The sequence below is a fragment of the Lolium perenne genome, chromosome 7 (assembly GCF_019359855.2).
Source record: "Lolium perenne isolate Kyuss_39 chromosome 7, Kyuss_2.0, whole genome shotgun sequence".
NCBI lineage: Eukaryota > Viridiplantae > Streptophyta > Magnoliopsida > Poales > Poaceae > Lolium > Lolium perenne.
This window is the reverse complement of record NC_067250.2, coordinates 199993491-200019656: the sequence shown is the minus strand read 5'-3', so window position 1 is coordinate 200019656 and position 26166 is coordinate 199993491. Positions and strand designations below refer to the sequence as shown.

The 26166-nt window shown below is 41.1% G+C and overlaps 2 protein-coding genes across 5 annotated transcripts; both read right to left on the bottom strand.

Annotated features, from left to right (window-relative positions):
* Positions 1-412: 412 nt before the first annotated feature.
* On the bottom strand, positions 413-4305 carry LOC127314514 (probable protein phosphatase 2C 44). Its single transcript, XM_051344988.2, has 5 exons — positions 3914-4305; positions 1939-2190; positions 1544-1826; positions 1317-1471; positions 413-866 (listed from the first exon to the last, which is right to left on the bottom strand). The coding sequence occupies exons 1-5, from the start codon at positions 4037-4039 to the stop codon at positions 726-728; spliced, it is 957 nt and encodes a 318-aa protein (XP_051200948.1). The 5' UTR covers positions 4040-4305; the 3' UTR covers positions 413-725.
* Positions 4306-7637: 3332 nt separating this feature from the next.
* On the bottom strand, positions 7638-23440 carry LOC127314515 (protein FORGETTER 1). 4 transcript variants are annotated; one of them, XM_051344989.2, is made up of 32 exons: positions 22741-23436; positions 22000-22065; positions 21714-21887; positions 21489-21619; positions 21307-21383; positions 19593-19774; positions 19370-19447; positions 18620-18752; positions 17325-17385; positions 17054-17135; positions 16572-16700; positions 16282-16425; positions 16082-16184; positions 15823-15951; positions 14749-14819; positions 14152-14324; positions 13977-14070; positions 13398-13495; positions 13110-13245; positions 12912-13018; positions 12558-12653; positions 12374-12461; positions 12162-12279; positions 11331-11442; positions 11115-11238; positions 10846-10923; positions 10642-10760; positions 9725-9778; positions 9440-9542; positions 8754-8882; positions 8408-8519; positions 7638-8017 (listed from the first exon to the last, which is right to left on the bottom strand). In XM_051344989.2, exons 1-32 carry the CDS (start codon positions 23356-23358, stop codon positions 7986-7988), a joined length of 3951 nt encoding a protein of 1316 aa, XP_051200949.1. In that variant the 5' UTR covers positions 23359-23436; the 3' UTR covers positions 7638-7985. The 4 variants fall into 4 exon arrangements, 2 of the variants coding, with proteins under 2 accessions (XP_051200949.1, XP_071680678.1); XR_007859699.2 differs by lacking the exon at positions 7638-8017 and having other exon boundaries at positions 9440-9538; positions 22741-23439; XR_007859700.2 differs by lacking the exons at positions 7638-8017; positions 8408-8519 and having other exon boundaries at positions 8849-8882; positions 9725-9836; positions 22741-23440.
* Between the last annotated feature and the right edge of the window lie 2726 nt (positions 23441-26166).

Sequence of the window (26166 nt, the reverse complement as noted above, 5' to 3'; positions counted from 1 at the left end):
AGATTAAAGCCTTGGCATGTCAAGGTAGAGTTTGCAACTTAGTATAAGTAGATTGTGGGTAGGTTAGGATGACCACTGTCTTGCAAATATTGCAAGATCAACTGTAGTTTGGCTCGGTTCGGGTCACGATGTTGCTCTTCAGGAAACCGAAGCTGTCTCTAACCCTTGCTGCTTAATAAGACTGGTTTTACCCGCAAAAAAATGTACATTATATGCTAGGAAATGTAGGAAAACCGCAAACGTAGCTCGAGTTACATGTACCTCGTTTTTTGAAAATTTTAAAAATAAGACTTGGATTTTTTTAAAAAAATCTGAAAATAAATCTAGATGTAGACAATCTTGTGTCCTACCAACATGCAAATATTATTACATTAACAATTTTTTACTTCCAGCATGTGCATGCATAAAAGAGTTGAGCCAAGACACAAGGCATCACAAGTTCACCACAATCACGGCTACAAGCTTTACACCAATATGGACTTCTTACGGGCAGTGTGTTATTCCTTTTCCTGAGATGAGCAGTCTACTGTTTCTAACGTGTATATATATAGTTATGTACACCGAAGAATAAACAATGCCGTAAAGTAAATCCAATCCTGAGCTACTATAGAACCAGATGCCATCAGCCGCAACGTACACAGATTCAACACATGAAACAACCGCAGGGAGACGCTGCAAGGAGGAAGATCCAGGCTCGTGAGATGGATGGTGTGAGAGTATGAGATTCAGCAACGGAAACGGATGACAATGCACGAAATATCATCCTTGGTCATCCTGTCGAGTGCCTCGGATGTTAACCGCTTCGCCGCAGTCTGTGGGTCCTTAATTGACTTCACCAGATCAACGGCTTCCTGGTTCTTGACGACCTAAACCCGGTAAAGAGAGACAGTAAGAGGCTATCTTATAAGAAAATTTTAGGAATACCACCACTCAGCGAATATGGATGCTTTTCTGTTCAGATACATATGGATGTTTCACCTATGAACACGAAATTAAACTGTTTTACCAAGGGGTACTAGATCGAACTTCTCGAAGTACATGTGAAAGTGACTTTGTCTCATGCTTATTACCTGCCCATCTACTGTGGACGGCCAAGAGCTAGATTCTAGGGCCAGGTTACATGATGAAAAAATACTAACTTAGCCCATCTTAAGTCACATCGGTCTTACAAAGTTATCATGATCTTCCACAAATAAGGGTAAATACATACTAAGACGAAAGGATGTCCAAAATGAAAATTATCCAACGCATAGTTATAGCTTATAAATTCCGTGACGTGATGTAAATGAATATTCCAAAGGAAAGCAAGCACATACCTTCCATAATCCATCACTGGCAAGTATGACAAATTCTACACTTGAGTTTATGGGTACATGCTTAAAATCAGGTTCTGAGCTCAAGTGCGCCTTCAGGCTCTCATCGCCAAACGCTCTTGCAACAGCAAGTTGGCCATTTACCCGAGGAACATCACCTATGGGCACATAGTTAAGATAACTGTACCTTGTAAATGGAAACAACAACAATAAAAAAACAAAACACTTACCAGGAAAAGTAGAAACAAAACCACCTTGCTTTTCGATCCTCTTCCGTTCATCAGCTGTATGGGGTTCATGATCAACACTAACCTGAATAGCAGTACCTCTTTCACATACAACAGCCCTCGAATCGCCTATGTTTGCGACCCACATGTCCCTGCCATCAACTACAATAGCAGTAACTGCTGTTGACCCACCTGGTCCAAGTTGCTTAGAATTTTCCAGAATATATTTGTTTGTAGAGCCGTATGCATTTTTTATTGCTTCTTGAGGGTTCGTCCAGAGGAGAGGCTACAAAAATATCATACAAACATCTCGTTGAAATTAACACTTCATATATACATAGCATGCCTCTCATGTTTTTACACGGATGGAAAAGAAAAACAAAAAGGGTAAACCTTACCTCTTTTAATATGTTGTTGAAAAGATTAGCTTTCAAAAAGCTGGACACAGTATCTCCCAAGTGGCCATCATAAATGGCAAAGAGACCAAGTTCATGATCGTTTTCGTACTTATACTCTGCTACATGATAGTCCTCCATGTCATGGCCAGATCTTCCTTCAACTAAGTGAAATCCATGTGTTACTTTGTTGCCTGGCGACTTACTCCGTCCTCTTCCAGTATCAGAAGACGATGAATCGAGACATACTGCACACTTTACATAGATACATGAAATAGATCAGATAATATCGATAGAATCATATTAACAGAAATTGTAATGGTTAATAAAGCAATGACCAAATGAAGCAAAAAAGGATATCTGAATCCAAAACGTCCTGAATAATCAGGATATCTATTGCAGTTTCTAACTAGCAGAGATATCAGTGTAACTTACCCATAGGCCATATATAATTACATATACAGTGTACATGCTCTCTTTTTGGTCCATTTTGTTAAGTATTTTCTTTCCTGTTAGTACCTATCTTTGTTAAAATACTAGGGGCAGCTTTCTTAAGAGGCTAGGGGCCTGCTAACGAGAATCAATTCAGAATTGGTGACATGGTTGAACCAAACCAAGCAGTGGCGGATCTAGGATCAGATAGGTGGGGTGCCACACTTAATTTGACCACAAAGATTTAATCATTTAGCATTTTAATACCTGATATAGCATGGAATTAGTCCTAATACTTGTATTTAAGAAGAAAAACTGTATTTTGGAGGGGGTGCCATGGCACCCCCACTGGATACACCCCTGGAACCAAGACTACATAGGTGCACACTGTTCCAGCCTTCCAGGGCCAGACTTTGTGATTAGTATTTTCATCTCCTTTAAAACACAAGTTGAACTGTATTATTAACTCCCGCTGAAGACATGTCAAATGTATGCCAACCTCTCTACATTGAGCATCTTTCATATTGGTCAAAAGCAGCCATAAAACTATAAAGCACATAATTGAGAAAATAGAATTAGATCGTTCTAAGACTTATCAAGAAGGTAAGAACCATGTTGACAATATAGAATGCTGATTCTTGTCTTTCCGGGAGAGTACAGAAGCATTATCTTTTAATTCAATGTGTCCTAATTAAGCAAATACTTTGAACGGATATTAAATAAAATTGAAATAATCTCGACAAACAAAACAAAAAGCATTCAATTTCTCAAAGAAGACTCAAAGGAAAAATGCCCATAATTTGAAATAACATATTAGAAGTTTAAGACACAAAGGACGGACATAGCTAAGGGCTGTGGTATGGAATGAGGGCACTCAAGTAATACACCCAAACTAGTTAGACAGCCAATTTTAATTGTTACCACCAATATCTAATTGTGGAAGAGATGGTTATCATTATGTTGCTCTGATTCAGTCTGGATAAATGATTTGAAGGTTAGCACACTCTGCACGATTGCACCGCGAATGTCCTGAAATTTTTGGGAACGTGTGTGCATGAGCAGGTGTCCTACTATTTATACACACCATTAACTCCAATCCGATAAAGCGCTCATAATAACTCGTCGAAGTCCACAAAGGATGGTTTTGAGGTGTCGACAGACTGACAGACCAGACCAGATCTATGTCCAGCACCCCAAAATAGGGGTGTTGGACAATTTAAGCTAAAGGACCAGCAAGACCAGACCAGAATTCTGTATTTGTATAGATATAGAGTGTAGATAGCAAGTGGGAAAGTAAGATGCAGGAGGTGCAGAGGCTCTGTTTTTTTTTTTTTTTTTTGGTTTTTGCCCAAGATCGCCCTACTGCCAAAATTTGGCTATTACATAATTTTTTGTTTGAGCTTTCGCTTGCCCACGTTGGGCAAACATTGGCTAAAAAAATATCGACAATACTAGATCACTCGGCTTCAATTAGAAGACGCAGACAAAAAAAAAACACAACTTCACCAAGCAAGAAACTGTAGCAGAGCAGACGATTAGTAGTTACCCGGAGGATGGCGAGTATGCCGGGCCGCCTCCTGCGGCCGCCTCCGCGACGGCGCCCCGCCGACGACGAAGAGGACGAGGACGAAGTCGCCGCCGGATGGGACTCCGCCCGCCCACCACCGGGCATAGCGCCGGATCGAACGGGCCCTCGGTTACTTACTCCTCGCGCGCGCTGCCGTCGAGCCGTCTGAGGAGGAGGAGAAAGGTCCTATGATTGTTTCCGCCTCGTGCTTCTCGCGGCTTCGGGGTCGACGACGGACGGGATAGGAACGGCGGCCGGCGCGAGCGCGACTGAGGGAGATTGTCTAATTAATCGGAATGGAGCTCAGTCTTCGGGGCAGCGGAGCGGAGCGAGCGATGGCGATGAGACGGTTGTGGAGTTTACGCGGGAAGTGGGGCCCGCCAAGGGAGGAAAGGAAGGGAAAGTTGGAAGCGATCGGAAGCCGACCGCGCCGGTCAAAGGAGACCGTCGACGAGGAGAAGGTGTCTCCCTCCGACGACGTACGGCGTGCATCATAGTTTCTGCCTTTCTGGTGCGATATGTCACCGATTGATTGATCTTCATATCTGAGTTTCTTTGAGAAATAAAAATACCAACTAGGGGCATTCCTCGTGAGCCCGGAGGATGCTAAATTCATACTCGACAAGGAGAAGGAGAAAGGTGTCTCCATCGACAACCTTGCTAAATTTAAATGGTACTGATTGAGGGAATTAAAACTTTTTTTTTTTTTTTTGCACATAAGAGGGGTCAGAAGACCCGGGTGGAGCACTTATATTGAACCAAGTGGCAGGTACATTTTACAAAAAAAAACCTTTAACATCTCTTGCCCACAGAAACCTAAAATTTGAAGAAAGGGCTTTCCACTTTACAAACACCACCCTGACCAAAATAGAGAAAAGGCAATCGGGTCCAAGGTAGTCTCCGCCACGCACCGCCGGCGAACTCCAGGCGTCTCCGCCGAGTTCCGAGCGCATGATGCTCCAACGCTCGTTGCCGACGCCAAGGTCAAGCCCCTGGCGACCACCGGAGAGACGGGGACGAACCACTTGTCTCCCTCGTGGCGTCGAGCTCCAGCAACCGATCGAGAGGGCCTCCGCCATGGAGGAAGATGAAATCGGGCCACCATATTGGCCAAGGATCACGGTGACAAGCTTGGTCACCGTGTGTTCCCCTCGACGAAGATCACCTCCAAAGAGGGAGCCAGCAGATCTGTCAAAAGCAGGGTCGTCGGAGCTCCTCTCCCAATCTCCACCTCCGCGGTGGCCAGAGAGAGAGGGATTCAAGACGAGCTCGCCCAGATCTGGTGACTCGAGGAAGGCTTTTATTGGAGAGGATGACGCCAACCTGCCGCCCCTCGCCTCTGGCTCCGACCGCCGGAGCACCACGAGCAGCTGCAGCACCGCCGCCAATAGCAGGGAGAAGCCCAGACTCCGCCGCCACCACCTCAACACGGGCATCACGCCAATATCCACAAGGGTAAACAGCAAATCTAGAAAAAGAGAAGACCTAGACTAACCTATACTACTCCGGCGCGTCACCTTCACCGCCTCCGGCCGGCTATTCCGGCGGAGTGGCTCCGGATCTGCCTGGTCGAGCGGAGAGAGGGACCAGCTACTGTAGCACTATGAGAGCGAGGAGGGGGGGAATGAGAGCCTCGAGGGAGTTAAAACTTGTCTTCTACATCATATTAAGTCTATCGAACACCCTTTTTTAGCGCAAAATTTCTCGAGAGCTGGGTTTTATTGTCCAGGTGGCTTCCAATATATTTGTAGTTGAACGGGTTCACCAGAAATTTACTTCCCATATTAAAATACCCTGGTGATGGTGGTGGCCTTGTGTTGGGCTCTTTGTCTATCTAGGAACGAGATTGTGTTTGGTAAAACATATAGTTTCTTCTCCATTGTAGGTTATACACTAATGTATACACTGGCCCTTGAGTGGTCTTTGCTTTAGTAACGGCTATTTATTTTTATCGAAATTTGTCCTTTTTTTGGTTTGGTTGCTGGTGCTTGTTGGATTGTGTGAATCTTTGTTATAAAGAGGTCCCGTGTGAGGGAGAGAATGCACTATTGTGCGGGTGCATTTCTTCCTCCACCCACTCTCCCGCCAACATTTGTTTTCCGAGCAGTTTTTTTTTTTTGTTTTTCCCCTAATATCTTATTAGGAAATACAAGAATACAACGAGTATATCAATACACAGTAAAATGGCAAGCCTCATATGAGACATAACAAGGTCTAAACAAAGATATATTAAGAACTGTAAAATGCAGCCTTTCTGAGCCGTTGGATACTGTGTAGGGCACTATAAATCATCACGCATTGCGTTATCAACAATCGTTAGAGCTTCAGTCACTTTTCCAAACCGTTTCCCGAATGAATTTGAGATGCACCGGATGTTTGACCTCCCCAGCCGCGCGAAAGCCCTTATTGGTCTTGCGCGGCCCAACACGATGTCTGCGCCCCGACCCCGTACCCGCTACACAGGGAACGCCGGACAGAACGAAAACCCACGTCGTGAATGGCAGGCCAGCATCGTCAGCCACACAGGGTTGCCACGCACCCTTCGCCTACCTCTAGCGAACGTAATTTATTTTCGTGCGACAGTGCAGCTTTCCCAGACACGCAGCGAGACGTCTCGTGTGTGGAAGCGTTAATGCATGCCACCGCCCACTCGCCTGCCTCCGACGTATAAAATGGGGTGCTCATTCATCGCCCCTCACACACAACCCTAGCACCACACATCCACAACCCTAGCCGTCACCCAACTTTCTCCAGACGCTCCATGGCAGGTTCAACTTGCCGCGAGTGGCAGGGGCGGTCGGGCTACACGCTCGTCGTCGCCTGAGGAAGAGGGTTGCGTCTGCAACAAGTACTTCAAGTTTGTCATCTTCGTCACCACTCACCAATGACCCTTTCGGCAAGAAGAAGCTCCCGACGTGTTTTCCAAATTTCTTACCCACAAGGAGCCAGCCACAGAGACCCTACAGAAAGCAGGCTACAACTTCTATCGGTAGACCGTGGAGGTCTTGTTCGACGGGGAAGGCAAGATGTACATCCATACCGGCTGAAAGAAGTTCACCCGCGACCACGATATCAAGGTCAGCCGCTTGTTGAACTTCTACTACAAAGACAACGGCAAACAAGACCAGCCTCGACGCCGATGTATCCACTACCGGCAAGAGTCTTGCCATATCTACTACAACTACAGCTATGTATCCACTACCAGCAAGAGTCTTGCCATATCTACTACAACTACGGCTCAAGCGACAACAACAACGACAACATCAAGACTAGGGCCAACCTCTAGTATAAGTTTTTGTATGCCCTATATTGGTGTCTTCCAAGGTTTGTGGTTGTTCTTCGTCTGTTTCAATGTTTTTTTCATGTAAAAACGACAAAGCATCTCCAAAAATATAAATAAATCGTTAATTTTAAAATTGTCTGGGGGTTAGGTTTGGGGAACGTTGTTAAAGAGGAATGCCCCCAAGCGTGACACCAAGGTGTAACATCCCCAAACGATCAATTCGGCGCTTTAACCAGACATTGTTTAGGAGACGCGACTAGAGATGCTCTTAAGCAGCTAATCAGTCATTCATCCCACCCTTTGACATGCTTAAGTATCAGTGCAGCAATGCTTTTTTTTTTCACTCCAAACACCATGGAACCAGCATGAGCACATCGTTAGAACGCGCCCAAAAAAAATCACAATTCAACAAGGAAAATCTGCATGGTAACCTTGAGCACTCCAGTTCACTGGCATTTGGGTCTGCCGCTTCGATATGTCACATGCTAAAGGATAACTAAGTCCGAAGGACCAATTAGACCCTAAAGCATTTCCTGTATGAACAATACAAAACAGCTGATTCAAGCAAGAAATTTTCAATAAACAAGAAGAGCTGATATATTTACTTTCCTAATCTCTAAGCTAACCCGTTACCCACCAAACTGGCTCCCAACAGGAAAGAAGAAAAAAGCTGCACCTCCAAAGCTGTCACCTTCCCTAGCTACAGAATTTTGGTCCACATATCACCATAAAGAAAGAATGCGCAGATAAATATTTGTCGTTTTCAGGTCATTCGTCGATATCCTGGACCCACTGCAGACCTGCCATGGGAAAACGAAAGGTGTGAAGCACTCGTAAACAAGAACAAGGGTGTCATGTGCCAACGCATGAAAACCAGAAATACACAAGAATTTACAGGTGGCATTTTCTACGATAAAAGTTGTGAGGGCACTCAACTATGTGTGCACCACCTATTGTTATGTTTCCTTTATTTGCCAATTTCCCTTATAGGTGGAAAACGGAGAACTTGTGATTAGCACTAGGTGTAGTATTTAGTAAACTCTATGGCCAGAATCTGCTAAACGCTAATATGGTGTTCTGGAGCAATCCCATAATCTAATAAAATCGGTATTTCTCAGTCGTACCAATAGATCCCTTTGTACTATAAATTAGTACTAAGCTCAAATGAGTTCTCAGAAAGCAAAACCGACCTTCTAATACTGACCCCACTGCTGCATTTGGGATCATAAGTCCAACAATCCGCTGGTTGTCATCTGTCGTCTCCAGGCGGACAACACGTATTCTCTTGTGAATCTTTCGGGCCTATTTGAAAATATCAGCAAAGTAATTGCCAATTAGAGAAGAATTTTGATTAAAAAACCCACTGTAATGCTATCACACGTAGAAGCAGCAACACTGGTACATTTTTTCCATAAGCACGGCAAACTGGACTGTAGTGCGAATGAACTAGCATGCAGTCTGGCGTAACATTGGGATATTGAACAGAGGCAGCTATCTATAGTAAGAAAACAAATATTTTTGAAGAACAGAACAAACCTGCTTATTTAGGGCCTTTTCTACTGTGCCCCATACAGGAAGTATTAGTCCACCCAAAATATTAATCTCTTGTAATCTTCTTCCTACTGTACAGTAGCTCCCAAGTCTGCATTTGGGTCCATGCATACACTGAAAGACAGCCAAAAAACATGATTAAATGAGCTCACCTGAACCAACTTGGTTAAAGTGCAGAACAGGATGGTGAAACATGTATTCTCTTAAAACAATAGTGCTATGTTTGGATGGAAACAGCATGCGTAGTAAGACTTAATACTGCCATACTGGTAGAACTATAGCTACTAAAACAAACGAGTTGACGAGCTGAAGAGTGAGAATAACACCATTATGCATCCTAGAGGCCCCCCTTTCAAACACACAAACTAAATAACCTTTTGATTGTAGAGATAAACAATAGCTCTAAAGGAGCAACATCATAGGTTGATGTCCAAGTAGTGCTGTACTGCAATACTTGTATTTTCCATTACGTTAATAGTGAAAATCTATTATTATTACTGTTGCTACTTCATAGATGCAATGTCAGTTTTTCTCGATGTTTTCCGACACCAGTACGAGCTTCTTACGGACACAAGGAACCTAGTTGAATATTAGTTTATGTATGCAAGTAGTTCATATAGGACCCTTCTGTTGTCAATGTTGAATAAAGAAAAAAATCAATGCAGCATTACCTGCTTGGATGATACATCATATTCTTCCTGCCAACCTTTCCCAATTTTTTCAAGTGATGAGGCCTTCTTGTACTTGCCCTTAAGTTCAACCAAAGGCATCTCCCTTACGGAAGGAAAAATAAATTATCATTATAAGTATCTTTGAACATTCCACCAATCATATAAGACATTCAGTTACAACTATGCTAAGTAGTAAGTACCCAAGATGAGCAAAGAGCTCCGTGGAGAATTCAAAGCATTTACTCAGCAAAAGTAAAACTAATGGTTAAATGATGAATCAAGCACCTTAAAGCTTCACCAACGGCAGGGCGAGTTACTCTGTACATTCCTTCTGTCGAGCTGGTGTAGCAAAAGTGAGAACATTAAGTACCCAATTCTATTAATGCACCAAAGCATACTGCAATCAGAACGCTGCATTACATGTTTGTTGGCAGCTATGGAAATAAACATTAATGTTAGAAGCTTATGATCAACAATGTGCCCATCTCCAAGAGTTTCTGTTAATTCCCAGTTTCCAACAACTAAGATCAACTTCTATATTACTACATGATTTCGACCATCTCAAATGAACTCAAACTTTCTTGAAAATAAGAAGTTAATTTTTCTTAAGTCTTTCAATTTTCTTAGCCTACTTCTCTAGCATATGTGGAAACAGTGCAAGTCGACTAAGATGCTGAATTCTCCTCTAGGTCTCTAAGATACAAAAGTATATGGCGATGACCGCCCCTAGAATCGAACCTGACAACAGGTGAGGCGACCCAACCCTAAACCATTCCCTTGTCTGGAAACCCATGAAGCATCTTTTCTCTCCGGTTGGGACGAAGGACCACAAATTAGCACTCTATCTTTCTCCAAAGCAAAAGTGAGAACATTAAGTATTTGGGATTTTCTTTGTTGACTTAACATGCTTAATCAGCATGCATGACTAGTTTTGGATAGAAAAGTGGACATATTATTATCTAGTGTGATTTCATGTGTTCAGGATGTTATGCTCCAGCTTAAGGCAATTCCCATGTAATTTGCTGAATATTAGTGTTTGGGATACTGTGAACAAATTTTTATGTGAAATGTGCAAATTGATTGTTATTAGATTTTGCCACTTTTTATATCTCTAATAAGAGAAGTATGAAAAGTTTAACGACGATAACTAAAAGAAACCTAAAGACAAATAAATCAGATACTCATCCAACCACATCACATACCCTTCAAATGCTAGCATGAAATGTCTTCTCCCCATCCACTCTCTTCTGGACTCATAAAATCCATCATTAGAAGAGCATGCACCATCTTTCTGCCTTTCTTCAAAAATTGCATTTGCCGACTTGACATTTGGTCACAACAGAAATTAAATTGTCAAAAGGCGCAGTCTTAAAACCAGAGCAGAATCAAACAGAAATGCTGCCTACCTCCCAAGTAACTCCACGGTCAATTGTAAAAGTAAACAATACTGTAGAAGCACCAGACAGGCTGTCAACATGAACTGTCTGCACACATGAAGTTGCATTAGAATACTGGGAAGCACCTACGGGATATAATTTTGTTTAAAATATCTACCACAACCCAGCCTGTGTTTTACCATGTGGGGGGTTTTGAGTTTGTGTAGGCTATGATTGCAAAACGCTTTTGAATTTTTGGTCTCTTTTTGTGGTTTTGTACTATCTCAGAGAAACACTACCTTTGGTGATTCTTTCATTTCAACCCTTTTTGCTTTAATATCAACGATACCAGAATCAAGCTGTCCTTCACTTCGTGCACTCTGAATGACCATATCAAGTATACTTGTGAAAAGATCAAATAACCTATTAAATTAAGTATGTTAGTAAGGTTACTAAGGTATCAGCCAAAAAGGTGTAAATATAATGAAAAGAACTAGTGTTGAAGAAACACTTGCCTATTCTGGATGTCTGGAGCTAATCCTAGAATACGATTGAGGAAACGGGCCACATCATGCATATCAGAATCAACAATCCTACCTGTAAGCCTTCCTCCATTTTTTCCAATGCCTGTGCCCACAATTGTCAAACAAGGAGCTCTGAGTAATATAATTAAAAACACATATCAAAAGTTACAATTTGTAAAATAGTAGAGTATATGTGTTGTGAATTGCAAGCATGGTAAGCAAACTTGCAAATATCAAAGCCTCTTTTCCAAGCAAGTTGGAGTAGGCAGGTAGGCAGGAATACATTGATATCAAAATATACTGCATAAATCAGCTACTTTAGCAATACAAAATTATTTAAGTGTTCAATGGTTTGGAGCACAGACCAGAGTATAATGTCAAACAAATTACTGCAGACTGGCATGGATGGAAAATAGTAGATCCAGATGTAGAATTTATATGATGAAATGACCAAAATGCAAGGAGTTTGTGGTGAGCAGCATCTACAGCTTTTGGAAGTGTACCCATAAGAACACTTATGAAGTATATCCAGGTAGCAAAATAAACTCTCTATAGCCTACATACTATAATACTAATGCAAAAGACAAGTTTTAGCACAAACAGAATAGAATAGATATAACATATTGAATTCAAAAGTTGTATTCACATGATAGATTGGACAAAAGGCCCCACAGAACTTTGACTACCATGAACGATCAACAACAGTTCTGGGATGTGTGCCCATAGAACACGATGTGGACATACCAATAGAAGACAAAGAAAATTTCTGAAGCATGCACTCGTTATTATGGCAACAAGAAACAAGTTCAGAAACAAACTTACAGATAGCAGCATCCCTGATAATTCCAACTGCCACTAAAGCAGCTTTTGCTTTAGTGATGAATTCTTGGAGACTACCTTGATTCTCAGAGCATCCCAAAGGCACAATTGGAAATGCATCCTGGTACCTTGAAAAGTATTCTTTAGACCAATGCACGACTTTATGAAGCATTGAAACTCAGCGCCCATCCAGAAAAAAGGCAACGATAACTAACCTGTTCCATTATACTTCTGTACATCATTGTCAGGGCTTTCTTTCCATAAATACTGTCATAGTTAAAAGCACTAAGTGATGGCCCAGCTCTGCAAAAGTGCAAAAGTTTAGATCACAAGATGTAATCTTCAGATGAGATCAAGTTTACAAAGGACTGAAATGACTCAGATAAACCAAGAAAGAACCTTCGATCTCCTTGTGTTAAAGCTCCAAGAGACTCTAGCCGCTTTGCTACAATCGATGCAAATCGCTTTTCACCACCAAGGTTTGTAAACAGAATCCTACACTGACAAATGCTTAATTACAATTCAGATTTCTAAGTCAACTGAAAACAGGCATTTCTCTCAAGTAGTGAGACGAATTGGCCATGTTGAGCATGAACTTAAAGATGTGCCTCAAGTTTGCAGCAATCATAACTAATCCACGTTGAACCAACAACTAGTACATTCAAATCCTAACTGTAGTTACTTATACTAACAGAAACAAACAGTTTAATGTGCCAACTGGAAATTTTCATAGTAAGGAAATGATATCAATACCTATATACAGGTGCAGAAGTTTGATTAGAACGATGCGTTCTCCCAAACTGCTGAGTTGCACGGTCTGCACTCCAAGGAAGTTCAAGTGTTATGTGCACTCTTCTTCTCTGACATATTTAGATAAGCAGTGTAAGGAACACTCCAATAGATAAACGATGTATGCACAGTTTTATGGATAGGCAGTGCAGGGAAACAGACCTGATTTTTTACCCTTCGATCAGCATGCAAAGAAACACCTGCTGATCCTGCTTCAGATATAATTGCGACGAACTTCTCTCCGTCCATGAATAGCTGCTTTTCATGCATATTGATCATGTCCAATGCAATTTCTTTCCTGTATAGATATTTATACGAATTAACTCAACAAAAGAAGATAAAAGTACTACCTCCCTACCAAAATATAAGACGTTTTAGTAGACTATATTAGCTCACTAAAACGTCTCATATTTTATAAGAGACAAAGTAATTACAAGAAAGCTCACTCACGTGTTCCGTGCCTGATAAACAACACCTTTTCCATCTGACGCTCTTATTAGCATACCACGCCTTCCAGTTATTTCTGCAACATTGTCAGGACCACCTAGCTACAAAATATAAAACAAATGGAAATGCATAAGGTATATGTAGCTCAATGCTTGAATAATCAGTTAAATCCTTTAGGCAAGCTGTTTCACTATGCTGAGTTATAGAGTACTTGTAGCACAAATCCTCCTTCTGCTATTAAATACTCCCTCCGTTCTGAAATACTCGACATTCTAGGACTAAAATTTGTTCTGAATTAGTCTACATTTTAGCTTTGTAATCAACAACAGTCAACAACACAGAAAACGAAGCAGTCATCCTCTCTCTATTGGATATCATTAATTTTATGGTAGCTTGGATTGGTTGTTCACATATCAAACTAGTACTATTAAATGACTTACTAATTGGTCTTAAAATTTGTAGAATGTAGACTAAAAGAGAACAGAGAGAGTAGCTTTATAATCAAGGGAGCAGCTCTATATCTACAGAAATTTGGAACAGGGAAATTCGCTACTCATAATCAGAAATCAGAAAGTTGATTACCTGATCAATTATATCATCTAGAGGATTATTAGGCAAATCTAAAGCACGAATGATGTCTAAAATCATTGACTTTCTCTCCACCGCAGTGTCATACCTGCAAATAATTACCAGGTAACGAGTCCTTAAACTGGGCACACCGAGTTAGTGAAAGGTTACTGATCCACACAATAGGTACCTCTTTGATAGTCCAGTTATGTAAGCATCCCTCTCTTTAAAATAGCATTCTAGCTTCTCTTTGCATGCGTAACATGACCAATCTTCAGTCAACAATCCAGTCCAAGGTGGAATAGGACACCCAGGGTGAACTCGTGTAGCACAACTAGAACACTGAAGCAACAAGCTCTTCTCCTGAAATGGCAACAAAAGTAATAAAAGGTGTTTCAAAACAAATTCAGTCTTCAACTCCCATTCCCTAAAACAAACTGAAACTTTGTAAGCAAGGTTCACATTTGGTAGACATCAGGTTCAAAAATTAAACCATGGGTAATCACAAACATATAATGGTAGAAGCAAAACTAAGAAGAGTGACTATTCATGTGAACAGATCGAGAGACTTTCATGAATGAATGGAGAGAGGTACAAAAATTAGATCACTATAGTAAACTGTGGAATAAATTTACTCTTTTTATTTTACTTTTTTAACGTCCAGAGAGTGGAACGTGGTGAAATGAAAAAAAAAATTGGGCTAGCAAAAAAAATGTCAGACCCAATTTGAATCAAAATGAAGTTAAAAGATGTGGTGTTTACTGAAATAAGAAGCATAACAGGTCACCTCCTCAGTATTGCAGACCCGACACATGTAGAATTCCTCATCAGAATCTGTCAATTCATGGTCTGAATCCACTGCGATATATTACAGAATAGATAAATCAGTATCTCAAATGATTACATGGGAAATACCATAGCAGATCTGCCAGCCACACATGTAACAGTAGCAATGAACTACTCAAGCCTATAATAACCTTGTCTGATTCACCCCTTTGAGCTATTTTGGAATTTGGTGTTTGACTAGTTATCGTTCCATAATTAAGTTGGACAGATATATCATACAGTTACATGTTGCGTTCAGGGACATGTGAGAAGAAATGTGAGCAATCTTGCATGTGAGGGCAACTATTGGATAACAGAATGATTGTGTTCTGCTCCAGAACATATGAGATGCAATATGAAAATAGTCAAAGGACAACAATAGCAAAACATAATTTATCTAATTTTATCCGAAGAGCAAACATAGAAAAGTACTTCAGCAACTTTCTGTTTTGCAGCATCTTTAAAGATTATAAGAAAACATTTTGGTTGACACTCCTCTCCAGATTGGCCATCTGAGAATTTGTTCTGTATGTAGCGCTCAAAAGATCAGTTGACTGTTTTGATTGTTAAGCCACAGCTTAAAAGTGAAAATTTTGCTCCTAGTGGTTGGAAGAATATTTCTGTGTAACGCCACCAACTTCTGTATCATTCCACGTAAGAATTTATGCAGTTATGTTTTTAGGGACCTGGCACATTCAGTTAGTGAGAGGTATTTGGAACTTCATGCAGCAACATTCTATTTCACAATATTTCTCTCATAACCTCATAGGTAAATAATATTGCAACGAGGAACATGATTGTTAGAAGAGCTTAGCGATATCGGTCGCTGATTAAAAATTTACAAGGTTATGAGAATCTTAGCCTTGTAAATCCAGTGTCTATGAGAACCTTAACCAATTCCAGTAATTTTTCTATTACAGCTCCCAAGAAGATTATTACAAGTAGATTATATCAAGAAAACAAAAAAGCAACTGCTTCCATAATCACGGCTATATGCACTTAGTGACTGGTATCAACAAATTCTCAAGAAACTTACGTGGAGAATGTGCATCCATTCCATCATCACTCCCATCTCCCATTTTCGTGAGTTTCCTAACTCGTCCTTTCAAGGATACATCAAGTCCATAATGACGCTTACGTTGTACCTCCGTGACCTTTTCTTCACCTACAAGAATAAACATTGATAAAGAATAATAATAAAAATTGCAAACCAAGAGAGCTAATTGGAGACCAACTTTTAAAATAGTTAATATTTAGCATCCTGGCCCCATCTACAAAGTTAGTTCGATGCAGACCTTGCTGAAAACTATCAGGTTTCAGAGGCAAGGGATAGTTATCTTCTACCAGCTTAAGAAGCAATTCTCTAGGACCAGAGATGAAGTCTTCCATTTCAACACCCTGCCGCATAAACAAACATAAGTTCAGAATCAGTTCACCTCACGTTGCTACGCTCTAGAATAGGCAAGATGGGGAAAGGCTAGTTAGCAAGACAAACATATTTTATGACAGCTTCCTCTGTTCGAGCTTCTCCAGTGCTCTGGAGACCAATAACCACACATTTTTCTTCTGCTAAGGCTTCTTTCACCAACCTCACAACAGCAGGAACCTTTGCAGACATACACAAATGTCTAAAGAAACGCTGCAAAAAGAAATAATTGTTATTTAGGAGTATTTATTAACGAAACAAGGTGATGAGAGTCAAGATCAATGAACTCCAATAATTATTAATTAACAAGGATGTTAAGGTTATTGAAAATACTATACATAAAATGAAAGAGGAACCACCTGATGGCTGGCCCAGTATTGCCTCCATATCTGAGCTGAATTGCCCTTGTCTTCTGCATAGTATTCGCTTGCTGATAGGAGCTCGACACGCAACTCAGCCCAAAATTGAGCTGCCTTTCTATACATATTCTGCATGATTAAATTACAAAATAGAAATTGATCATTAGTTTTGTTCCATACTACTCCCTCCGTTCACTATTATAAGATATTTTAGATATTTCAATATGGACTAGATACGGAGCGAAATGAGTGAACCTACACACTGAAACGCGTCTAGATAAATGCATTTTTTGAAAAACCTAAAACATCTTATAATAATGAATGGAGGGAGCACATCCCAGACTACAGGGCAGAAGAAAAAATGGTTAGAGAAGATTATAAACTTCGAAGAAACCTTATTCTTCTCTTGTGATGATAAATAACGTTGTAGAGCAAAAAAAAACTAACAATAAAGTAAAAAAATAAAGGAGAAAAGAATTTACCATCATTCTTTCCTCTAGAGGTGCCTCCACAACATCAAAATCAACACCCTTATAACTTAGTGTGCGGCAAACATACATACCCCTGGCACAAGTTGAACAACAGCAATACCAAATGAATCATTTTGATTGAAATGGAAACTGAAGCAACAAGACAACTCAGCTACCTAACAAAATATTTGATATGATACCAATTTGGGTCTGGCCTCTTCATGTCAATACTGTGCACATACAAGTTAAAGCTGGGTCATTGAGAAGTTCCAGTAACTCTAACCTTGCCTTCATGTCCATAGCAACAAGTTCAAGAGCACCCACACCACCTTTCTCAAGAGCACCTGAAAATTGTTTCAATAAGCTCAAGTCATAAACGATAAGATCATCCAAATATCCGTTGCTTTCACAGATAATTTTTGGTAATAATTGGCAAGCTCAGAAAATATCATAAAAGGATTGCAATACTTTTGGGTACTAGGGAAAATTTGCTGCTAAAATTGGTAGATCCATTTCAAACCCAAAGATGACAAGAAAATCCATCAGTGAGCATAAACAGTAAGGAAATGTTTGTGGCATGGAACCAAAAAGCAGAAGGCTGACAACAACAAGCCAAATCAGCGCCCAGCAGCTACAGACCTATAGCAAGTCAGCAAGCCAATTGGTGACACATTGGCAACAAGATGGTAGCAGACAAAGGATCTGCGCTGATTCCGTCAGGTGACAGTGGGAAACCAGGTGACAGTGAAGTTGCACTGGTTCCACCGGACGAGGTTGGTCAGATTCAAAAGAACTAGATTTCGTGATGATTGAGGTCGACAGAGACAACATGGGATCTCAACAGCAATGAAAGAGCTCTGAAATGAAAGATCGGGATTAAAGTTGGCAGCACGGATTCTTACTGGAATGGTGTAGCCGAGCTACATGGACACCCATAGGCAATGAATCAAAGATGGTGACAAGATAGTAGGCATACAATGAGATGGCCAGCATGGCAGCATCTAGTCAGGGCCCAGGCCAAAACCAATGACAGCATCAAACCTCTGATACCATGTTAAAAGGGGGACTACGATATGGCTATCCGTAACTGTTTGTATTGCTCAAATATTCGGAGTTCCAAACCTAGACCATGGACCTAATTAGCCAGGTCATCTTGTGCATGTATCCTCACCAAGAAAAAAAATGTATGTGTACCTACACATAAAACGAAGCAGGTGGTACTTTACTATGAATTCTGAAAGGGGAATGGATGTAAAACACCATTTCGTTTTGATAACATTGAAAATTGGTCAGTAACGGTCTTTACCCCAACAGACCTCGCATGATCCTAAGTTACTTACAGATTGCTTCTGAACCACCTTTTGTAGTAGAGAATACTATTATATGCTTCTAAATGTACTAGCCTACTACTATCCCCTGGACCGTGCCTTTATATATCGGGAATGTCATTATGATGATAGTTACCACTGGAATGTCAAAATGACTCTTATAACTGCTAAGCAAAGTGATGATCTGTGTGTGAACTAAAACAGGGTACAGATACCAAAGAAAAGATCAGGAGTTGAGACAAACATAAACCTAGAAATTGTTGAAAATTCTGAAATGATGTTCCATCTCCCCAGAGACCAAGCCGAACCATGTAGCCTAAATTCCGAGGCTCCGATGCACCAGTTGCTGAGCAGTAAACCACTCGAGCTTCAGGTAGCATTTCCTGTGATGTTTGGGCCATCAATGTACTCATCAGACAAATTTTAAAGTATCGTCTCAAATACCAGGAAATATGTCAAAAGTGAGAAATATTGCCACACCAAGAAAGTTATGCATCTTCATTATATGAAAAGAAAAAGGGCATATCCGTAAAATCCTTATGCCAAACCACAGATAGTTGAAACTTTACAAATATTCAGACACAATCAGTGTATGGTGACTGTCAACTTAACCAGGACACTCTTACATATGAACTTTAGGACCTCGAACATCAAGTCAGACTATGATGGCAAAAGTTATTTCTTGTGATAAGTTGCCTTACAAAAATCTAATCAAGATTTATGCAGGTGACAGGATGATTCCGGGTTAAGGCTGTCGTGGTTTCACCATATATTTTATAGGTATGTAATGGATCTATAAATTACTTACTTTCACATACCATGCAGTCTACAGCAATAAAAATGTGTGCATAGTTGCTAGATATGAAATTTAGCTGTTTTCATATCCTTACAAAACACCTATATATATCAGCCTAGAGCCACATAAGTTGCATTTACTAACACTAGTAAGGTTCTGCTCATCACAAGGAGAACAGAACAATAGCAAATTATGCACACGCACCTGGATCTCAAGAACTGATTTACCAGTGCGAGTAGACTGGCCTCCTGCCTCAGGAATCAGATTTTTGGCCTTGTGACACTGCAGAGAACAAAGCATTTCAGCACACCAAATTAATGTACAACAGGTTTGAATGGAAATTTGGATGTTCTCTAGAAGGTTCTAAACTCTCCATTCAATTTAATATTTTTTCTTGCCACTGAGTTCAAACCAGGCATGTGTTTACCTCATCAAACACCACAAGACCATCGAACTCAGATCCACACCACTGTACCAGCTGCTGCAAACGGGAATAGCCTTTCTCAGAGGACGCTATTAAACTGCTATAAGTTACAAAAACAACTCCATTTGCGATTCCAATGGCCTTTGAGTCTAACTTGGAATATGGCAGCTTGTTTAACGCGTGCACTGCAGAGCAAATATATAGCTATCAGTTGCTAATATCAGCAAATGAATATGAAACTAATAGCAGATCTAGTTGATGAGTAACAGAAGTATAATTCTTTGACTAAGTGTATGTGTTTTTCACTTCCAATTATTGCAGTAAATACAAGATGGGAATAGCATGGTCACCAATCAGTAAATACAAGATGGGAGTAGAGACAAAGATAAGAAAAAACTTTACAGTTGACTAGTCAGATTCCATTACTTCATGGCCAGCATCCATACTGTAATTTAACTCCAGAGTTATGTGCACTATTTACTATTTTGTCGAAAAGTAATTGCTGAGAAGACTTCCATCTTTTGCAAATATGCAAGGACACCCACAGAATTAACAGCAGAAAGAGTAAAAGAAGAAAGCTCTACTTTCACAATACAGCCCTCGCTCCTTCAGCACTTGCCGAGCAGGCACTACTGTGTACAACTGACTGAGGATTTGTAAGAAAAAACGATCTTCATATCTTATTCAGTACACCATGCATAAACTGGATGCATTCTATCTTCAATAATTTGTAGAACAGATAGGCTTCATGACATTTATTCATACTTGTTTAAATAAAGCTACATTACATGTAAAAGTCTAATATAATTACAATAAAAATGCACGTTGGAGTATGGATTGATATCTCCACACACGCATGTGCCTAGCACATGGTTCAAAAAAGCGTACGTCTAGGCGCGCTTAAGCGCTGAGCGATGGCCTTCCGCTTTGCTTCTGGCCTGAGCGTTCAATTAAGCGAGCCTGGGAATCTGGTTGTGCTATTGTTGGAATCTGGTAGAGGAAACGGAGTAGGGAAGGAGGGGTGGTTGCAGGGAAGGAGGGGGTGAGGGCAGGGAAGGAGGGGCGGAGGCAAGGAATCCATGGAAGAGGAGGCAGCAGCAATGCCATTGCGGCTGTCGATGAGTGCATGAAGGGAGCAGGTGAGAAAAAGAGATAGAAGAGAGTAGATAGACAATGAAGATTAGAGATTATGGATGGTTCAGATTGAGCTGGGCAGGCTAGGGTTTCATATGGACCTTACTGGACCAACATTACCTTACTAGGCTAATATTAAAGGAATATTAGACCTTATATGCGCTGAAAAATGCAACCGGCTGCCTCTCCTGGTGTGTTCGTACAAAACGATTAAGTGCGCCTAAGCGCCGCTTAAGCGGTGATTGCTCTAGGCGGTGGCCTACCGCTCGCTTAGCGCTTACCGCTTTTTTAAACCTTGGCCTAGCAAGCTTGTTTTGTTTCCTACTAATCACCAATTAGCCTAGTAATGCATTATCCAATAAAATAACAAACACATCATGGTTTATCTAAACACTGTGAGCACTTGTACTCCAAGCACCATATTTCAAATACTGTGGTTTTCAGGAGACTATATTTTAACTGTTGTTACACAAAATCTCCAACAAAACCTTATTTGCATGTCGACGGATTCAATTTAGGAGACTTGTAATTCAATGTGCTTATGACTCAATAATCGATATATGTTATATGTGTCGAATATTACCTTCCACACATTTTGCACCAACATCATCCAAATCCCTGCGAGCGTCATATTTCAAGTCTGAACCAATGGAAATCCACCTGAATAATCCATCAACTGTTAATAATGGAATCAAGCAGTGAACAGCAGAAATGCAGCAAAAATAAACCTGTTTACGAAATAAGCTAATGAACCCAATTCCTTACAAAGCCTTATGTCTTCCCTGTTGCCAATTTTCCCAGATCAATCCAGCAATTGTACGGCCTTTACCAACACCAGCTCCATCGCCAATGAAGAAACCTGCTCTAGGACCAGTAGGGAGATGATGAAGGTGCCTCTGCCATAGAAGAACAGAGACTCTCAAAAGGTGCAATACATATATATATATAAACTTGAACAAAAAATAAAATCTCAACAAGAAGGTAGCTTACCTGACAAGCATACACTATTGTTTCTATTTGTAAGCAAGACAGCGCCTTGGTGTCATCCAATTCATCCATAATAGTCAAGTCGTACGTAGGTTCAGGAGGTTGCACAGCCGATAAAGATGAAGTCTCTACCACAGGGTCCGGATGAGGAAGACCAAGAGATAGCTTGGGAGGCCTCTGGAAAAAAGACCATGAGCAATTTAGAACTAAAGATTAAAAAAAAATAGCTAGAAACTCCAAGGCACAACCCTCCAGTTTACCACATATTTTTGAGAAAGAAATATCTTACATAGTCCATGAAAGTATCACCAACAGCGCCACCTTCATCTTCCTCACGCTCAACATCAACTGCAACCTGTTTGAAGCAAGCTATTAAGTCATCGGAGCAAAATAATGCATATGAATGGGGCAAATAATAGTATTAGTTAGCGCATGCACAAGCCGAGGATGGGCCATCTTGTATGGGCAGTGCACTGGTCGGTGTAGCAAATTCATACTCGGTTGTTCCGGATGATTAGATTTTAAGCCATGGAACCTCAACTACTATACCAGGAACTTGACTTCTTTTTTCCATTATGTTGTAATCAGCACAGAAGTTTGCATATGATATTCCTTGGAAAACTGCATAAAATTAGTGATGTCTCACTGGATGATCTTCATTTCAATGTCCAGATGCTATAATAAGAAAGCACGCTTGAGCTTCTAAGTAAAGCTCGGGTTTTTTTGCGCAACCAAAAGCTCAAGTAGTCAAGTTGTAGTCAGAGAACTCAGAATCACAAGGAGGCCCATACACGACACAGTTAAGCTTACTAGTTGTTGAGTCCACAAACAAACAAACGAAGAAATGCATTACTTGTGTAGTTGTGTAATGTTACCTCTGTTCCAATATATAAGCCTTTTCAGATAGCTAACTTATAGCTTTCTAAAAAGGCATATATTTTGGAACGGAGGTAGTACAAGCTGGCAAGGTCGGAAGCTGACTGTAACAATGCATATACACATAACAAAATCCTCCCACCATTGTAAATACCTCATTGATCTCCTCGGGCAGTTCTGGCGGCGGTGCCATTGGGGCCATGGGCATGCGCGGCATCATGGGCAGGAAGGGCATGTGCGGCATGGGTACTGGAGGCGCGGGCGGAGGCGGTGGAGGGACGAAGCCAGGGGAGGCGGAGGCAAGGAAATGCTGGAGCTTGGAGATGTCGACGGCGAGGTCGACGTCGCACTGGGGGCAGCGGAAGCGGGAGAGGCCGTGCGGCACGTTGAGGATGGCCTTGCAGCGCGCGCAGGGGAGCTGGATCTTGGTGGGGTCGACGCCCTGCGCCCGCGGCCCGGAGCGGCGGGGAGCGGGAGCGGGAACGGGAGGGGGAGGAGGAAGCGACTGAGGCTGAGGAGGCGGCGGGAGAGCGGGGGGGAGGGAAGGAGGCGGAGGCGGAGGCGGAGGCGGAGTAGGGGACGCCTTGGGCGGGGAAGAAGAGGGCATGAGCTCGGGGGGGAGGCGCTGCGCCATGCGGCATTTGGGGCAGATGAACTCGGTCATGCCGGGGGCCACGGCGAGGACGCCGCGGCAGCCGGCGCAGCGCACCTGGACGGCGGGGGCCGGCGCGGGGGCGGCCGCCGGGGAAGGGGAGGCGTCGCTGCCGGCCATCGCGGGAAGGGGGCGAGGATTTTGGCCGTGGAGGGTTTCTACCGGGGTAAAACCAAAAGTCTGGGTTTTCTTCAGAGGGCTGCTTGCACGCAGGACTGACAAGCCGGAACGAAGATGCTATTCGGTACACGTATGCGGAAACTCAGGCCCATTTGGAACATAAGACGATAGGAGCTTTTTGATTTCTATTTTCGTCGAAATTTAAGAAGATTCAAATCCTTTGAAATTTGGTCAATGGTGGTTGTTTGATTTGTAGCATTGAGTCTCACAGAACTTTTTCCTAGTGAGTTCTTTGTAGAACATCAAATCTAACACCTATTCAAATATCTTCGTAAGGATCATTGGGTTTTCAATGATGAAATAGAACAAATTTTGGTGCATAGGAAATCTTGTAAGATTAGAATGGTACTACCTCCATCTATAAAAAGATATCAAAAAAAAAAATTAGATATATCTAGACACTTTTTAGTGTATAGATACATGTAAATTTAGACAAAACTTCAACATCCTTTTATAAACAGAGGAAGTATATGATATTGGAATCTATTGTGTTGGGAATTCTGCAAATCAATCAAAGAGGCAAACGAATAGTATATCTATACCTCATTCATTGGGATTTCTCATGCACTTTTTTTCTCTAAAGTGGAGTTACGCTTTCCAAAAGTCGATTGTGACTTAGAAATATATCACGGGCAATGATATAAACAGAAAATGGGTGTATGTGGTTTCTAAAAGAGCGTAAAACAAAGAATAACAGAAGAGTGGTGACGTTGGGAACTAACATGTGGTTGGATGGTTAGAAGGTCGCTAGCACCTCCAGCCTATCAGAGATAAAACCCTAGGTATCACACTTTGGTGTCTCATAAAAAGGTTGATTTTTCTTCAGCAAGAGGCGACGTTGCCATCGATAACGAGGCGCCCATGATGACTTCGTCGATCTCAAGACGCGCCAGATTAGTTACTTTAACTCAATTCCTCGGATATGCGGGTGGGGTGTGCGTATGTGCGTTAATAGGTAGCAAGGAGGGGATGGTTTCAACCTGGAGTGGAATTAGCGGCATTCAGCAAGCCTTACCTTGTTCCTAAGCGAATGATATGGAATAAAACAGCAAGTTATTAGCATAGAACATTCAGTTTATAAGTTAAATTTAGAGTGGTAGCGGTTTACGTTTTCCGGGACTAAAATCTACCACATTTTTTAAAAATTGTTTTACAGCCATGATTTCCTAGGACTCATATGTCGAGGCCAAATTAAAGAGGTGGACTAGAAATGATGAGGCCTAAATCTGAGGGTTTGCCCGATCTTCATGAACTGACCAAGATTGACGGAGGGAAACTCGGGGGAAGGTACAAACACAAAGAACAAGAGGAAATCACGCACGCGCACACGCGCGCGCACACACACACACAATCCGTGTCAAATCTAGGAGGTTCGGTTTTGCTATTGTATGATGTAACATCCCAGGCAAGGTAGTCAGAATCCCGATCCTACTACCGGAATTCTACGATTTGATGATCTTACATCACCATATCGATCCAAATCCCACTACGAATCTTAGTCGCGTAGAATCCATGTTGACTTCGGATCCAAATCATAGAATCCTTTAGAATAATATAGAATCTCGATCCCTTTTAGGATTTTCCCGATTCTGCTAACTCATTATTTTTTCCATCCGCAAAACCATACAATGATACTACTTAAACATTCCAAACCCTTTTCACTTGCTTTATTACCCTTTATTTATCTACCAAATCTCAAATGATCTATCACTAGAACATTATTGCTAGAAACTTTTGGTTTTATAATTTTTATCTCCATTATACTATTACACAAACTTTTTGTGTGATAAAAAGATTTTCTATGAGTAAGTATGGTAGGATCCCAGATTCTACGATTCGATACTACGACTCGATTCTTCTTGACGAAAATTGATCCGACTCCGAATCCCGACTCTAACTACCTTGATCCCAGGTTTCCAGACATTCGCGGGGTAGAAATAAGAAGGGATATGCATTGCATCGCAAAACAGGGAAAATTTTCGTGCCTAAATGCATAAAACACCTAGGGGTAGAAGTTTCTCTCTCGTTGCATGTAGGGTTTTGAGAGGGGAAATAAATTTGAATTGACATTCAAATTTGAATTTGAATTCTAAATAAACATATAACTAACCAATGCATATAAATCATTACATAGCTTGGAATTCAAATAAACTATTTTAATTCAAATAAGAATAGTAAATAAGAAGTAAATTTGAACTCACAATTAACACTATTAATAATATTACAATCAAAAACTCAATACAGAAAATCTGAGCTTTATTAATATAAACATATATATACATTGTATTTACAATATTCAATAAATATTACAAACAAATGAATCAATAAATAAGTAGAAACTTGCAAGTTTGTCAACAAATAGAATATAAACCTAGTCTAAACCCTAATTAAAGTCTTCTTGATCTTTATCATCTTGTTCTTGATCACCTGCAAGAAAAGGCAAACACACAAGGAAACAAAACAAGTGGAAAAGCCACTTGGTAGTCAAGAATAATAATCACAGGAATAATACCAACCACAACTGAGCCTATCTGACATAGGTATGCCTAAAGGGCATGTCGAATAAGTACCCCAGGTCCACAAGAAAGTAGGAAGCCCATGGTGACATAGGTATGCCTAACAGGCATGTCGAATAAGTACGACACTGGGTCTATAGGAAAGCATGAAGCCCGTGGACTCGAAGCTTGGGAGGCCCAGAAGGTTGAAGGCTTTCGGGTTAGGAAAGTAGAGTTGTAATAGGAAACATGT

Bases quoted from the DNA above. Each gene is read 5' to 3' on its own strand.
- LOC127314514 (XM_051344988.2), bottom strand. From the start codon at position 4,039: ATGCCCGGTGGTGGGCGGGCGGAGTCCCATCCGGCGGCGACTTCGTCC. The intron at 1,472-1,543 runs GTAAGTGTTTTG...ATGTGCCCATAG, and splicing joins TTTTGTTTCTACTTTTCCTG to GTGATGTTCCTCGGGTAAAT. The intron at 867-1,316 runs GTATGTGCTTGC...TACCGGGTTTAG, and splicing joins CCAGTGATGGATTATGGAAG to GTCGTCAAGAACCAGGAAGC.
- LOC127314515 (XM_051344989.2), bottom strand. From the start codon at position 23,358: ATGGCCGGCAGCGACGCCTCCCCTTCCCCGGCGGCCGCCCCCGCGCCG. The intron at 21,620-21,713 runs GTAAGCTACCTT...CTTCTATGGCAG, and splicing joins CAATAGTGTATGCTTGTCAG to AGGCACCTTCATCATCTCCC. The intron at 13,496-13,976 runs GTAATCAACTTT...TATATTTTGTAG, and splicing joins TAGATGATATAATTGATCAG to CTAGGTGGTCCTGACAATGT.